The 15,790-nt window shown below is 45.2% G+C and overlaps 1 protein-coding gene across 3 annotated transcripts in view; it reads right to left on the reverse strand.

Moving 5' to 3' along the window:
- Positions 1-13,729, reverse strand: part of LOC147117074 (ras-related protein Rab-18) — a 50,467-nt gene extending 36,738 nt beyond the window's left edge. For 2 of the 3 annotated variants that reach the window (XM_085987694.1, XM_085987693.1), the window contains exons 1-2: positions 13,524-13,724; positions 8,007-8,062 (exon numbers count right to left, since the gene is read on the reverse strand). In XM_085987694.1, the coding sequence (XP_085843820.1) occupies positions 8,007-8,062; positions 13,524-13,591 (124 nt within the window). In that variant the 5' untranslated portion in view covers positions 13,592-13,724. Of the gene's footprint in view, positions 1-7,683; positions 7,757-8,006; positions 8,063-13,523 lie in introns of all 3 variants that reach the window. The other variant, XM_085987695.1, reaches the window with a different exon arrangement.
- Positions 13,730-15,790: the final 2,061 nt, after the last annotated feature.

Raw genomic sequence — 15,790 nt, forward strand, 5'->3', positions numbered from 1 at the left:
GGTACTGGGCACAGTTCTGGACTTCATACTATAAAAAAGGACATAGAAGAACTGGAGAAAGTGCAAACAAGATTTACAAGGATGGTACCAGAACTGAGAGATTAGAGTTATCGGGAAAGATTGAACAGGTTGTTTTTTTTTTCCCTTTCGTAAAAGAGAAGACTTAGGAGGTGACCTGATGGAGGGCTTTAAAATTATGAATGAGTTGGACAGAATAGACAGAATGTTTCCACTTGTGGAAGAATCCAAAACTAGGGGCCATAAATACAAAATAGTTACTAATAAATCGAATGGAGAAATAAGGAGCAATTTCTTTAATGAGAGTGTAGTTAGGATGTGGAACTCACTACTGCAAGAAGTGATTGCAGCAAATAGCTTAGATACTTTCCAAAGGAAACTAAACAAGTGCATGAGAGAAAAGGGAATAGAAAGATATGATGAAAGGCTGAGATGAGGCAGATGCAACGGGAGGAGACTCATGTGGAGTATAAATACCCGCACAGACTAATTGGGCCGAATGGCCTGTTTCTGTGCTGTATATTCTATGTAAACTCAAAGCTTTTGGGGATTCAGGGTAAAGCCTGAGAACATAAGAAACTGGTGCACATCTACACAATGCAGGGCTGACCAAGTGAAGCCTTCCCACATTCTCTATTTACAGGTTCCCCTATCATGAAATACAATTTGCATCTCACATGTGGGCTAAAATAATACAGCACAAGTGACAAAGTTGCAATCAGCACCCCACAGCTCATTACATATTCCAATTATAATCACACTTCAACCAAGTAATATAATGACAACATTTAGATTAAACTTTCAAACAAAAACTAAAGTCACCAGAAATGAGTTCTCAGATTTTACTTCACAATGAATTATGTTTCCTTCTCAATGCTGTCTATTCTCAATTGAGACATCTCCATGAACTATGAAAAGTGGTATAAATGCTTAGAATACAAAGCTGGTAGTAAAACACATTTTACTGACACCACAAAGCACTCAGGAAGAATAATGACAATGCATGAAGACACTTTATTAATACAACCAGTGAAAGAATAATCTTTGAATAGTTAAATTGCTTGGGTGCAGTAGCCTGGTATTTATGGTACTGGACTAGCAACCCAGAGGTCTGGAGTTCAAATACCATCATGATAAGTTGTGAAATTAAATTCAATAAATCTGGTAATTTGAGGGATAGTACCAGCAAAAAATGCTTATGAAAACTGCCAGATTGTCACAAGAACCCAACAGGTTCATTCGGGCAAGGAAACCTACTATCCCTACCTGCTTTGGCCTACTGTGACGACAGATCCATACTGTGTGGCTAACTCAATGCCCTCAGGGTAACTAGGAATGGGAAATATAAATACCAGGAGACTTTGGTTTATCCGGAGGTTGTATGTCCAGAAACCTCGATCTACTGGCAGAAATCAGGAGCCGTTTTGTTAGTTTTTTTTTTCTTCTCGTGGCTTTTTTTTCTTCTCATGGCTTTTTTTTTCAACAGTCAGGCTCTGCAAAGTCTCTCTGTAGCTTAGCAACAGCTTCAGAGACGCTTCCAAGGTACAGCTGACTGTTTAGAAGCTGTTGCTAAGGAACAGTGTTTGTTGCCAGATACGGAGCTGCAAATCTCCGTACGCTTCAACATTAACGCTGGTATGTCCGGCAGTTTTGCTAGAGCGGCAACAGCTCGGTCCCATCGGTGCCGGATATAACAAAGTTTCCTGTACTGCCTAGCTAGTGTCACCCACATCCCAAGAATAAATATTTAAAAAATATTGCTCTGGACATGAAGGGCATGCAGACGGTTTTTTCTAATTTAAAAAGGCATGGATATATACTGCTGCTTTTGTGATTTTCTGTGCTCAGACACCCGGGAAGTCAGTACCAGGAAATGGAACACTTCATGGATGCTTTTCAACTACTGGCACATTAAATGTTCCTAGGTTAGTTAAATGTTCCTAGGTTAGATAAAGTAATGTAAAAAAAACTTCTATTATGCTTAACAAAGCACTTGAACCACAACTTAGAAGAGCATCCAAACTGTACTACTGTAAATTTTCTCCTTCCTATATCAGCAATCTTTATGGTCTGAATGAGACTGACAGTTTGTCTTTTACTGCCAGTTAAAAAAAAATAAAAAAAATACTATGGACTCACGTATACTCGGAAGTGGGATGAGACTCCAGACTCTTTTCACTTATGACTCCTGCAGTCAGAGAGAAATTAATTCCTTCAGTCTGGTCAAGATCTGAATCCAGATGTGAAAGGATGGGGTTGGCACTGGACCAGTTGTGCTTAGAGGTTTGTTGCTTCATTTACCAGTTTTAGTCTGCGGCTGTACTGTTAGTTTCAAGACACTCCAACAACTCATTTTCAAAACATCGAGTGGTCTGACTCTACTACTACTACTACAATTACATGCATTTGGAGCGTTTCGCATAAGAAGCTTCAGAGCAGAGGGGGAGGGAGGAAAAGAGACACCAAGTGGGAGTTGGGAAGGGGGAGGTGAGTGAAGGTATAATTGTAGGTTTTGACAGTGGCGAGAGATGTAGCATGGCAGAAGTATTTGGGAACTGAATTAGAGTGCAGGAATGTGATAGATGTAGGCTATGCCACTAATGGTAGAGCAAAAGCAGCCTGGAGGTAGGATAACACACACAAGATCAGATTCAAAAGAGCACAGGGTGCAAGCTGAAACATAGGACTTAGACGAAGTTGCGGAGGTATGGTGAAGCAAGGCTATGGAGATCATTTTAAGCGATGGCTAAGATTTTAAAAACCAGAGGCCGCGATTTTACCATAGGTGGCGGGTTGGAGTCGGGTTGGCTGGTTCCTGTCCCGCTGCCAGTTTCAGCCGCTCTGAAATAACTATTTTGCCTTAACTGGGCTTATTAAGCTCGCCATCCGCATTACCCGGCCCAATCAGTGGGCTCAGGTCAGTTGCTCGCCTCTGCTGACATCTTCCATTCAGCTGCATTTAAGGGGCCCATGCAGTCTTGTGGTGTTTCATTCACATTCTGCTGCTTCTCAGTGTTACTGATAGCAATATAACTGCTTCAAGAGCCAAGGCTTCTCCAAGATTCGATGAGGACTCCCTCCATACTCTTGTGGAGGGAGTGAGAGGACGCAAGGAGGTTCTGTTCCCCTCAAATGGACAGAGGAAGCCTCCTCAGCAAACCAAGGCAGCCTGGCTGCAAATTGCTGAGGAGGTGAGCGCCACTTGTGTTCAGTGCCGGAAAAGGTTCAATGACCTGTTACGCTCAGCAAACGTGAGTATAACATCACACTTACCTTCAATCTGCTCCTCAACTCTTTTTATCACCAGCACTCTGCATTGTCAGCCTACTCCTGCACATCCCAACTTACCCTTAACCATCCCTCTCTATGTATAGAATCACTCCATCATTCTATTATGCACCCCTCACACTCGCCATCATTGTTATGCAATGGCAACAACCAACAACGCACAGGGAGGGCCCTTGGTATTGGCACCTCACTCCATATTTGTCTCCCGCTAAGCATCTATGCTTTGAATTCTCTACACTCATTCCAACATTCTCGCTCAAACTCCACTGTCCCCCATACTGCAGGAAAAGAGAGCCCACAATAAGAGGGAGAGGGGGAGGACAGGAGGAGGGCCACTTTCCATGGTGCACTTAACCACCACTGAGGAGGCTGCTAGTGACATCGTCGGAGGTGCTGAGGAGCTGGAAGTGGGGGACGGAGAGACCAGCGCAGTAGGGCAAGCTGGTGACGGAATAGATTTGCAGCCCTCTCATTTAGATTGCATGAGTGACTGATATGGCATCTGATGTTCATACAGATTGAGTTCTGATCATCTGCACAATGGGATGTGTCTGCTACATTAATATCACATGTCTAACTCATGCCTTTACTTCCCCACAGGACCATCGAGAGCCCCCCTCCCCACTGTCCAGGAGGAAGAGCCAGGAGACTCCTCAGAGGAAGCTGCAACCTCCGAGGGAGCAGTGTCAGCAGAATTGAGCGCACCCAGCACCAGCGCAGAGACGCACACCTCGGTGGGTCATTCGTGAGATAGGTTAGTGTTGTCACCTGGTGTACCACAGCTCACAAGTGAGCACCAGCAGATGGTGGAGACAGGGACAGCAGTGGAGAGTCCTCGTTGGAGGGTGCTGGACGCTCCAACCTCTGCTCAGCTGCATGTGGACACTGTGCCTCTGGGGCCATCATTCAGAAAGAGAGCGGTGCTGGTACTTCAGGAACAAGTGCAGGAGTCTCGGACAGGGTTTGCATCCACGGTAACTGCGAGTGTGCAGAGAATGGAGGAGTCCATCTCAAACGTGAGCAATGTGGTGGTGCACGCAATGGCGAATGTAGGTGCCACCATGGAAAGGATGGCAATCTCCATGGAGGACATAAATTGCCAGACTCAAATGAACATAGTGACTCTACTAAATAGATGGTCTGCTATGGAGGATAGATGGGCATCTATTGAGAGGAACCATAGGTTCATGGACGTCCCCATTATGAGGACAGTCTGTACAGAGATGGATTCTCAGGGCCCCACTGATGTGCAGCAAGGTTCTCTCCAGCTACTTGCTAGCAGTGAAGTGCAGGTGACCCATGAGAGGGATGTTGATGGTCGACAACAAGGAAGTGTGGGCTCCTCTCCAAGCGCTCACACTCCCATGTCACCGTGGAGCCTTCGGTCAGAGCCTCAGATTCCTCACCCAAATGAGATGGCCATCTCAGCTCCTGCACAGCCACAGGAGGAGCAGATTGTTGCCAAGCCCTCCCAGGCTCCCAAACCCAGAGAATGCTCGCCAAAGGCGTCGAAGCAGGCAAAGCATGGAAGTGAGCAAGGTGCCTCAACATCTGTTGAAGCACCACGTAGAAGCATGCGCAAGAGAAAGTTAACACACAAATAGTCATAAGGGTAGTCACTTGAGTGTTTTGATCTAATACAAAGTGAAGTTTCTCATCGTTATTTCAATTGTAATAAAGAAATGCGATGGCAAAGATTCGAAGAGTTGGCCTACGTGTGCTCAGAAATGAAAATTGCAGTAAGGGGTCAGGGCGCCTTTCATCTGTAATGATGGTGGTGAGAGTGATAGAAAACCTCAGTTTATTGTACAGATGCTGTATGGTGTGTTAAGAAGGTCGGCCAGACACTCATTTCCATGTGCCAGCCACATGTGTTTGCTGCGTAAACTTAAGTGAATCTGGCATGGATTAGTGTATCCCTTGCCTCACGGCCAGCAATGTGCTCGCGTGCTGGTGGAACTGGCACATCCGCCTCTGCAAGGTCTTCCTCATCTGCTGCCTCCGAGGAGGAGGAGGAGGCTGTGCATTTTGCTACTTGTTCCTCAGGCAGCGGTAAGCCACGCTGCTGTGCGATGTTGTGCAGGACACAGCAGACCACGATGATTCTGGAGACCCTGGATGGCGAGTACTGTAGGGCTCCACCAGATCTGTCGAGGCATCTGAATCGCATTTTGAGCAAGCCGATGGTTTGCTCTATGATGCTTCTGGTGGAAATGTGGCTCACATTGTAGCGCTCCTCAGCTTTGTTTGATGGCCTCCTCATCGGTGTCATTAGCCACGTCTTCAGGGGATAGCCCTTGTCTCCAAGTAGCCATCTAGAAAGTTGGTTGGCGGCTGAGGCACAGTAGACTGCCGCAGGATGAACGAGTCATGGCAACTGCCAGGGAACTTGGCGCAAACATGCATAATGTTCTTCCTGTGGTTACACACCAGCTGGACGTTAAGGGAGTGGAAGCCCTTGCGGTTCACAAATACAGCTGGGTTGTGATGGGGTGCCCTAATGGCCACATGTGTGCAGTCTATGGTGCCCTGCACCCTTGGGAAGCCTGCCATATTTGCAAAGCCAACCATACATGTGGTTACACTTGCTTAATTTGTGGAGAAATGGATGTAATTGTACGACTTTGCAAAGAGGGCATCAGTAACCTGCGCGATGCAGGTGTGTGTGGCCTACTGGGAGGTGCCGCTGATGTCTGCTGCTGATCTCTGGAAGGATCCTGAAGCAAACAAGTTGAGTGCGGTGGTGGCTTTGACAGCCACTGGTAAGGAGTGTCCACCCGCTCCTCTGAGCTCCAGGTGTTGCTGCAGCATTGTGCAGATGTCAGCGGCTACCTCTCGCGAAGTCTCAGCCTCCTTTGGCACTGCTGCTCAGTCAAGTTGAGGAAGCTCATCCTCGGCCTGTAAACCCTATGTGGGGGGTATCTCCTGCGGCGAGGTGCAGCCCTGCGCTGACGCCCTCTGCCCTGTGCAGCATCAGGTGGCTGAGGAGAAGGTTGGCGCTCCTGTTGCTGCTAGTGTGCCTGGTTCTGCTGCAGCTGGGGTTGCTCTTCCTCCGATCCTGAGGACCAGGATGAGAGGGTATAAATGGTTCCCATTCTGCTGCTATATATCTCAGTTGAGGAACAGATATTATAAGCGCACAGTCAATGTGGGAGAGGGTTTTCCAAGGTCACAGTGCATATGGATCTCAGCTTAAACACTTACAAGCTCAATAGACCTGCAAAATGTGTTCCACAACCTCAAAACACAAAGTTCTGTCATCTGAGCACCGGCAAAATCGCGCCAGAGAGCCAATGCAGGTCATCAAGAAGAGAGGCAATAGTATTTTTTTATCTCGTTCTTGGGATGTAGGCAATGCTGGCAACGCCCCCTATATTGCTCATGCCAACTGTCCTAAGGTGGTGGTGGGTCTTCTCCTTGAACCATTGCAATCCTTGTGCAAACTGCAGCCTAGCAGATCGATGATGATTTCAAGCCATGTTCAGTATAGCAGAAGTTGAGCAACTGAGTGATGCAATAACACACCACTATTTCTCCTCTGCTACCCAAGACTGAAATTGAAGGAATGAGAAGAATCTCCTTTTTACGTCTAGGGGTCCTTCATGAAATAAGTTTGAGGCATAAAGTACAAAAGTAAGGAAGTTATGCTAAATCTTTATAAATCACTGGTTAGGCCTCAGCTAGAGTATTATGCCCAATTCTGGGCTCCACTAGAAACGATGTCAAGGTCTTGGAGAGGGTGCAGAGGAGATTTACTAGAATACTACCAGGGATGAGGGACTTCTGTTATGTTGAGAGATTAGGAGAAACTGGGATTTTTCTTTAGAGCAAAGAAGCTTAAGGGGAGATTTAATAGGGGCATTAAAAATTTTGAGAGGCTTTGATAAAGTAAATAGGTAGAAACTGTTTCCACTGGCAGGAGGGTCGGTAACCAGAGTACACAGGTTTAAGGTAATTGGCAAAAGGAGAAATCTTTTTACGCAACAAGTTATAATGATCTGCAATGCAGTGCAGATTCAAGAGTAACTTTCAAAAGGGAATTGGATAAATACTTGAAAAGGAAACATTTGCAAGGCTATGGGGAAAGAGCAGGGGATTTGGACAAACTGGATAGCTCTTTCAAAGAGCTGGCACAGGCACGATGTGCCGAATGGCCTCCTTCTGCGCTGAATGATTCTATGATAAGTTTGACAGATCTCAACCCAGTTTTCAGTGGGCATTTGTCCACATGACAAAACTAACCATAAATTGAATAACATTTTCCATTGACGCCAGTGGCGTTCTAAGGATAGCTGGTTCGGGAAATGCATGAAATAGGGGGCATTTATTCAGCCTAGGGAATAGTTGGAACTTTATTCAACCTATTTAACAACTGACCTGGGAGTGCACAATACTGACAACTGGGTGCCAAAAGTGGAGAAGTGATCCATTTCTCCAATGCTGACTCCAGCTAGATCAGTGCAAAGAAACAGTAAGAAAGGAGAAATAATTACACAATAAAATTATATTCCCAGCAGCATCCATCTTAATTATAAGATGGTTACATTCAAGTTTTGCTAAAAACTTTTATGATGTAGGCAAATTCATTAAACAGTATCAGCTTTCTCTGCGAGCTCAAATACATTCTTTGTGCACAGTGATTTGATAATGTTGTTCACAAGACAGTATAATATTGCAAATCTACTGCTGGACAAACTTACCGATTGTTGCAGCAAGCTCTGGGTCAAAGGTATCATCTGTAAACCGCAGTAGCAAACTGAAAATATTAAAATAAATGTCAGTCACAGGGCAAATAAAGCTCCGAGATTTTACTAAGGATACAAAAGAGCACCTATCAAAAGTTAACACTTTCCCAGTTTAAGATACGCAAATAATTAAAGGTCAACCATTGATTAGCAAGCTCATGAGCAAAACTGGTCAGTAAAATGTGTAATTTCACTAATACAATTACTATAGCTTAATAGGAAGATTTTTTTCATGATAGTTTAATAAAGCAGCACATCATGGTACTCAACAAGCTATTTCCTCTCTGACAATGATGTGTGGATGGCACATCTAGATTAATAAGCAGTACTGAAAAAAAGGGTTGACAATGCGTTACAAACTACCACCTCCTGAATGGTGGCCTAACCTATACTGCGAGTTCTGAACATGCACCTTTTCTATGCCGTAAATTTCTATGATTCTATAACTTAAAACATTTAAGTTTTTAATACATGCATACATAAAGTAATTAACCCAGCTATTTAAATTAAACAGGCTAAAGCCTCATTAAAATAATGGACAGATGAATTTGATACAAAGGTCCTTTCAAACAGCAGGATTTCAACCTCCAAGATTCTGCAGATAAAATGTTGGTCAGTGCAAATTTGATCAACTTGTAAAGATGCTATTTCATTTGATGTTTCTACCTTCTCTCTCCTGTGCTGGACTCCATGTCTTGCACCACCCCACAAATTACAGAATCTGTAGTTACGTTAGGATTCACTTTATCTACATAATAGACCATTGAAATCTTGACTGCGGTCACCCCTGAACCCTCTTCAGTGTAAACATACCCAACTTCCTTAGTCTCTCCTCATACCATACATGCTTAATCCCTGGTAGTAGTCCAGTTGCCCTCCGCTGAACCCTCTCAGCTGTGGCTCAGTGGGTAGCAATCTCGCCTGAGTCAGAAGGTTGTGGGTTCAAGTCCCACTCCAGAGACTTGAGCATAAAAATCGAGGCTGACACTCCAGTGCAGTGCTGAGGGAGCGCTGCACTGTCGGAGGTGTCATCTTTCAAATGAGACGTTAAACCTAGCTCTGCTCTGTCAGGTGGATGTAAAAAATCTCATGGCACTATTTCAAAGAAGAGCAGGGGAGTTAGTCCTTACAATGGTTAATTACTAATATTTTAGATTTCAGATTTCAGATTTCAGACTCTAAGACACTTTTGGAGGGTATTATTTGGTCTCACTTTCATACAGACCCATGCAAATTATTTACCCTCCTAAACCATTTTCAAAGTGGTCCGTGTGGTTTATTTCCATAAAACCTCTTAATATGTGGAACAAAAACATCTATTAAAAAAAACACCCAGCTCTACATCACCACCACCTCTCTTGACCCTAGTTTTGCAACCCTAGCACTGTGGATTATTAATGGGATCTTTAAGCAGTTTTCAAAGTGCAGTTTTTAGTTTGTGTATTCTTTTATTTTCCTCTTCAACTATGTTACTTTGTTCAAGTCACTGCAACTCTAAAAATAGCAATAGATTTAATATTTTACATGAAATTCAAAATGGTAATTGGCAAATTCTTCGAGTCAGCCAGTGTAAGCAACAAGCAGTACCAGACCAAACACAGGGATGTACAAAATTATGTTTTGCAATAGAACACTTGTTCAACAACTCAAAATAGATTTGGCACACAGTAACTTATTTTTTGCGCAAGAGAGGCGGTATCTCCAGACTTAAGTTACTGACCTACTAGAGTGAATTGTGGCTGCATAATGGACAGTTCAACACAGAAAAGTATGTAATCAACACAGGACAACAGATTCCATTTATTATAATTTGAAACTTATTGTTTGTGCCCCTATAAAAAGGGAGCACTTATGGTTTAAGTGATTCTGATTGATGATTTAATCATCCCAATTGATAGCCAAAAAGAGAATAGATTCCTAGAATTGACATACTAGGTCTGTTCTTATTTGTACTCTGTAGAACTAATTAGATCTTACATACTCCATCCAAAAATTTAAAAAAATAATTATTGGTGGTATGGTCTGTGGCTGTAGGTTATCAGTGGGGTTAAAGCTGATGTGGAAATGTTTGCCATTAAACTACAAGTTAATGACCTGAAAAGGCAAAGGATAAACAAAAAAAAAATCTCACTTCCAAATTCTTCATCGCATCTCTATAGCTGCTTTTACATTGGTATTGTACTGTCAACATTTGAAGCATGGTGCTCCCACCACAGGCACAATACAGGAATAAAAAGGACTGGAAAAGACCATGCAGTTTACATGGACAGTCCAAATAAGACAATAAACTTTACTCCCCGATCACTGGGTAACCCCACCCTCTGCAGTGTAGTCTCACTGGGTAATCGTAACTTCACCCACCCCCCCCCCGCCCCCAGTGCAGTGTCACTGGGTAACCGAAATTCCCCCCAGTGCAATGTCACTGGGTAACCAGTATTCCCCCCAGTGTAATGTCACTGGGTAACCAGTATTCCCGGCCCAGTGTAATGTCACTGGGTAACCAGTATTCCCGGCCCAGTGCAATGTCACTGGGTAACCAGTATTCCCCCCAGTGTAATGTCACTGGGTAACCAGTATTCCCCCCAGTGTAATGTCACTGGGTAACCAGTATTCCCGGCCCAGTGCAGTGTAACTGGGTAATCACAACTCCCAAACCCATGACCTCTACCACCGAGAAGGACAAGGGCAGCAGGCGCATGGGAACACCCATCAACCAAATTCCATCTCCAAGCGACACACCATCCTGACTAGGACATATATCGCTATTCCTTCAGCGCCGCTGGGTCAAAATCCTGGCACTTCCTCCCTAACAGCACTATGGGAATACCTTCACCACACGAACTGCAGCAGTTCAAGACGGCAGCTCACCACCATCTTCTCAAGGGCAATGAGGGATGGGCAATAAATGCTGGCCTTGCCAGCAGCGCCCATATCTTAAGATTGAATTTTTAAAAATCTCCTCCCCCAGTGCAATGTCACTAGGGTAATCAGACTTCTTCCCCAGGTGTAGTGTCAGAGTGACCGAAACTCCCCCTCACCATGCAGTGTCATTGGTTAGTAACAACTCCTCACCCAATGCCGTATCACTGGCAAACTGCAACCTGTCATGTAACGTCAGTGGGTAACTGTACCACCCTCTCCCATTAACTGTTGAAATCAGGGAGTTAAGACCAAGATTCGTATTCAATCACCCTGACCTTAAATGGATTTACATACCTGGAGCTGTGTTTATTTTTTGTTTTACAGTGAGTACTGCACCCGACACAGTAAGGGTGGGTGGGGGTTTAGGATTAGGGGTTAAAGTTATTAGTGCCTTTGTTACCTCCAGACTATTCCAATGCTCTCCTGGCCGGTCTCTGATCTTCCACCCTCCATAAACTTGAGCTCATCCTAATTTGCACCAAGTCCCGTTCACCATCATCCCTGTGCTCGCTGATCTGCATTGGCTCCCAGTCCGGCAATGCCTCAATTTTAAAATTCTCATCCTTGTTTTCAAATCCCTCCATGGCCTTGCCCCTCCCTATCTCTGTCACCTCCTCCAGCCATACAACCCTCTGAGATCTCTGCACTCCTCCAATTCTGACCTCCTGCGCATCGCCGATTTTCATCGCTCCACCATAGGCAGCTGAAGGCACAGCTGCCAAGGTTCTAAGATCTGCAATTCCCTCCCTAAACCTCACCGCCTCCTCTACCTCTCTCTCCTCCTTTAAGATGCTCCTTAAAACCTACCTCTTTGACCAAGCTTTTGATCACCTGCCCTAATATCTCCTTTTGTGGCTCGGTTTCAAATTTTGTTTGATAATGTTCCAGTGAAGCGCTTTGGGATGTTTTACAACGTTAAAGGCGCTATATAAATGCATGTTGTGTCTAACTAACCTAGTTGAATTTTTTGAGGTGTCCCCCAGGGATCTGTACTGGGGCTACATTCTGTTAGTGACAATTTTAAATGGATGATCTCTCGTCACTGTCTCCCCTCCCTATTCATTGTATCAAAACCCATCATGGTTAAAAGCCCCTCTGTTAAATTCACTCTTCGCCTTCTCTGCTCCAGTGTCCCAATATCTCATTATGTGGCTTGGTATCAAATTCTATTGGCTAACCCTCCTGTGAAGCATCTTAGGACATTTTAGTACGTGCAAGTTGGTGGTGTTGTAGTTCGGGGTTAGGTGGGGGGGCTTAGGGCTAGGCTGGGTTTAGTGTAATTAGGGTTGGGGGTTAGAGTTGAGTGTAGGGATTTGGAGAATGGGGGTTGTCAGCAGTGTGTTAGGGGTTAGTGTTATTAGGATTTAGGGAAGGGGTGGTTAGATTAGGAGTTAGGGTTACTAAGGTTGGGGTTTAGGGTGGGGTGGTTAGAAATGGAGTTTAGGGTTAAGTGTAGGGGTTTCGATATATGAGAACTGTCAGCACTGTGTTATGGTTAAGGGTTAGTGTTATTAGAATTCAGGGTTGGGGTAGGTTAAGATTAGGAGTTAGGGTTAGGATGGGGTGATTAGAATTAGGGGTTAGGGTTATTGGGGTTGGGGGGGTTATTAGGGTTGGGGTTATTAGGGCTAGGGGTTAGGATGGGGGTTATTGGGATTGGGGTTTAGGATGGGGGTTATTGGGGTTGGGGTTTAGGATGGGGGTTATTGGGGTTGGGGTTTAGGATGGGGGTTATTGGGGTTGGGGTTTAGGATGGGGGTTATTGGGGTTGGGGTTTAGGATGGGGGTTATTGGGGTTGGGGTTTAGGATGGGGGTTATTGGGGTTGGGGTTTAGGATGGGGGTTATTGGGGTTGGGGTTTAGGATGGGGGTTGTTGGGGTTTAGGATGGGGGTTATTGGGGTGGGGGTTATTGGGATTGGGGTTTAGGATGGGGGTTATTGGGGTTGGGGTTTAGAATGGGGGTTATTGGGGTTGGGGTTTAGAATGGGGGTTATTGGGGTTGGGGTTTAGAATGGGGGTTATTGGGGTTGGGGTTTAGGATGGGGGTTATTGGGGTTGGGGTTTAGGATGGGGGTTATTGGGGTTGGGGTTTAGGATGGGGGTTATTGGGGTTGGGGTTTAGGATGGGGGTTATTGGGGTTGGGGTTGGGGTTTAGGATGGGGGTTATTGGGGTTGGGGTTTAGGATGGGGATTATTAGGGTTGGGGTTTAGGATCGGGGGGTTGGGGTTTAGGATGGGGTGGTTCGAAGTCCAGTGAAGTGTAAGGTTTGGATACATGGGGACTGTCAGCATTCTGCGCAGTCTCAGCGGATATCTGCAGTGTCACCTCTGCAGAAACATTATCGTTGTCACTAAATGCGGTCTTATTATTATTATTATTTTCAAGGCCCATCTAAAGCGGTGACATTTTCACACCAGAACGGCCCGGGGATCGGACGCTGCTCTGCTGCGTCAGACAGGCCGCGGCCTCGGGCACAGCCACCGGGAATCGGGTCCACGACCTGCTCCCGAGAACCAGAAGCTCGGCCAGCCCCTGGACTGCCTCACCTGGACTTGCCGACGCTGCTCTCGCCGATGATTAAGATCTTGAGGGTGGTCAGGATGTCCTCGTCCATCGCTCTCTCCGCCGCTCACACTAGCGCGTCGCGAAACCCGGCTCCAACTTGACCCCGCCGCTTGTTTTACAACACCTCCGTCTGACAAACAAAACCTCACAATTTACGACTCTTTCTCATTCCTCCTTCCCAACAGGCGGAAGAAAAGCCCCGCCCCTCTGCATGACATCACATGGGAAGTGCTGAATGGTGATTGGTTAGAATCTGTGTCAATCATATGGGCTCTCCGCCCCTCTGCGTGACGTCAGAGGGTGGTATTCAACGGTGATTGGTTAGAATCTGTATCAATCATATAGTTCTCACCCGCCGCTCTAATATACACTTCAAGACCCATCCATCAATTTGTAGGTTTCATCCTGTAACATTATCATGGATTCGTTGGTTTTTGAGGGTTCGAGTGCAGAAGCAAGGATGTCTTGCTGCAGCTGTACAGGGCCTTGGTGAGACTACACTTTGAGTATTGTGTGCAAATGTAAGAAATCACACAACACCAGGTTATAGTCCAACAGCTTTATTTGAAATCACAAGCTTTCGGAGCGCTGCTCCTTCTTCAGGTGAAGAAGGAGCAGCGCTCCGAAAGCTTGTGATTTCAAATAAAGCTGTTGGACTATAACCTGGTGTTGTGTGATTTCTTACATTTGTCCACCCCAGTCCAACTCCGGCATCTCCACACCACAGTATTGTGTGCAGTTTTGGTTGCCTTATCTGAGGAAGGATATTCTTGCCATGGAGGGAGTGCAGCGAAGATTCACCAGACCTGGGATGGCAGGAATGACGTACAGAGAGAGATTGGGTCGATTGGGCTTATACTTGCTTTAGTTTAGAAGAATGAGAGGGGATCTCATTGAAACTTATAAAATTCTAACAGGACTAGACAGACTAGATGCAGGAAGGATGTTCCTGATGGCGGGGGAGTCCAGAACCAGGGGTCATAGTCTAAAGGTAAGGGGTAAGCCATTTAGGACAAAGAGGAGGAGGAATTTCTTCACCCAGAGAGTGGTGAACCTGTGGAATTCTCTACCACAGAAGGCAGTTGAGGCCAATTCATTAAATATATTCCAGAAGGAGTTAGATATATTTCTTAAGGCTAAAGGGATCAAGGGATATGGGGAGAAGGCAGGGACAGGGTACTGAGTTTGGATGATCAGCCATGATCTCATTGAATGGCGGAGCAGGCTCGAGGGGCCGAATGGCTGTAGGGATTTTGCAATAATTTTAGATTTCCTACAGTTCTGAAGATTAATTTTGATTAAAAGAATACCTGGGTAATATACCTTTAAAAATCCAGGGATCAAAATGGCCGTCAGACCGCATGGCAGAAGACAAAAGGACTTGAAAAGGCAGCCTGCTGTGTCTGTGAGAAAGGTTCAATGGAGCAGTTAATCTGCCAATCAAAGGGGAGTTCCCCTCCCTGCAGAGACAATCGATTTGTTTACAGAAACTGCTACACAAAGAATTACTGCGGTTTCAGTCTGACCACAAGGACAATGACTTTTTTTTACTCAAGCAATCAAGGAAATAGACATGTTTTTTTCAAACCACGGCAGCTTTATTCAAAAGCCCATCACAGACAATGAGGACACATTTAAACTGCAGCTTTATTCAAAAGCCCATCACAGACAATGAGGACACATTTAAACTGAAAAAAAAACAGTTTAAACGAATGGGTGATTCATCCAAACCCATTACAAGACAATGGGGACAGTTTGGATCACTTTTGTTTAGCCCAGATTCATCTGGATTTGGGCGGGAAGGTTTCGGCCCCAAATGGGGTATAAAAGATAGCTTCTCAGAAGCCATCTCTCTGTGGCCTCGCCTCCGTGCTCTCTACAACGTGGGAGCCTGTCTAAAGGAGTGGAACACCAGCAGTTTACTTTTAAAATACTGGGGTGTTTTTACTTCGGGGCAGTGATGATCAAAGATCGCAGGGCACAGAGCAGGCGTTCTTCATTGGTGAGCATATATTTTTCTGGCCCATTACAAGGCAACTTAGAATAAGTATGGGGTGGGAATTAAGTGGGAATTTTGTTAGAACTGTGATTTTAGTTGATTTTCCCTCGTTGTGTCCGTTCTCTCCTCCCCTATTTGTGTAACAGTGTTGCACTAGCAGATAAGGCTGTAGTGAACACTGAGAGTAGCTGTACTAAAGTGCTGTTTTTAAGTAAAAGCCACTAAGCAAAGGTGCTGTAGTGAGCAAGG

The sequence above is a fragment of the Somniosus microcephalus genome, chromosome 5 (assembly GCF_052327205.1).
Source record: "Somniosus microcephalus isolate GS21.2 chromosome 5, FLI_Smic_1.0, whole genome shotgun sequence".
Classification (NCBI taxonomy): Eukaryota; Metazoa; Chordata; class Chondrichthyes; order Squaliformes; family Somniosidae; genus Somniosus; species Somniosus microcephalus.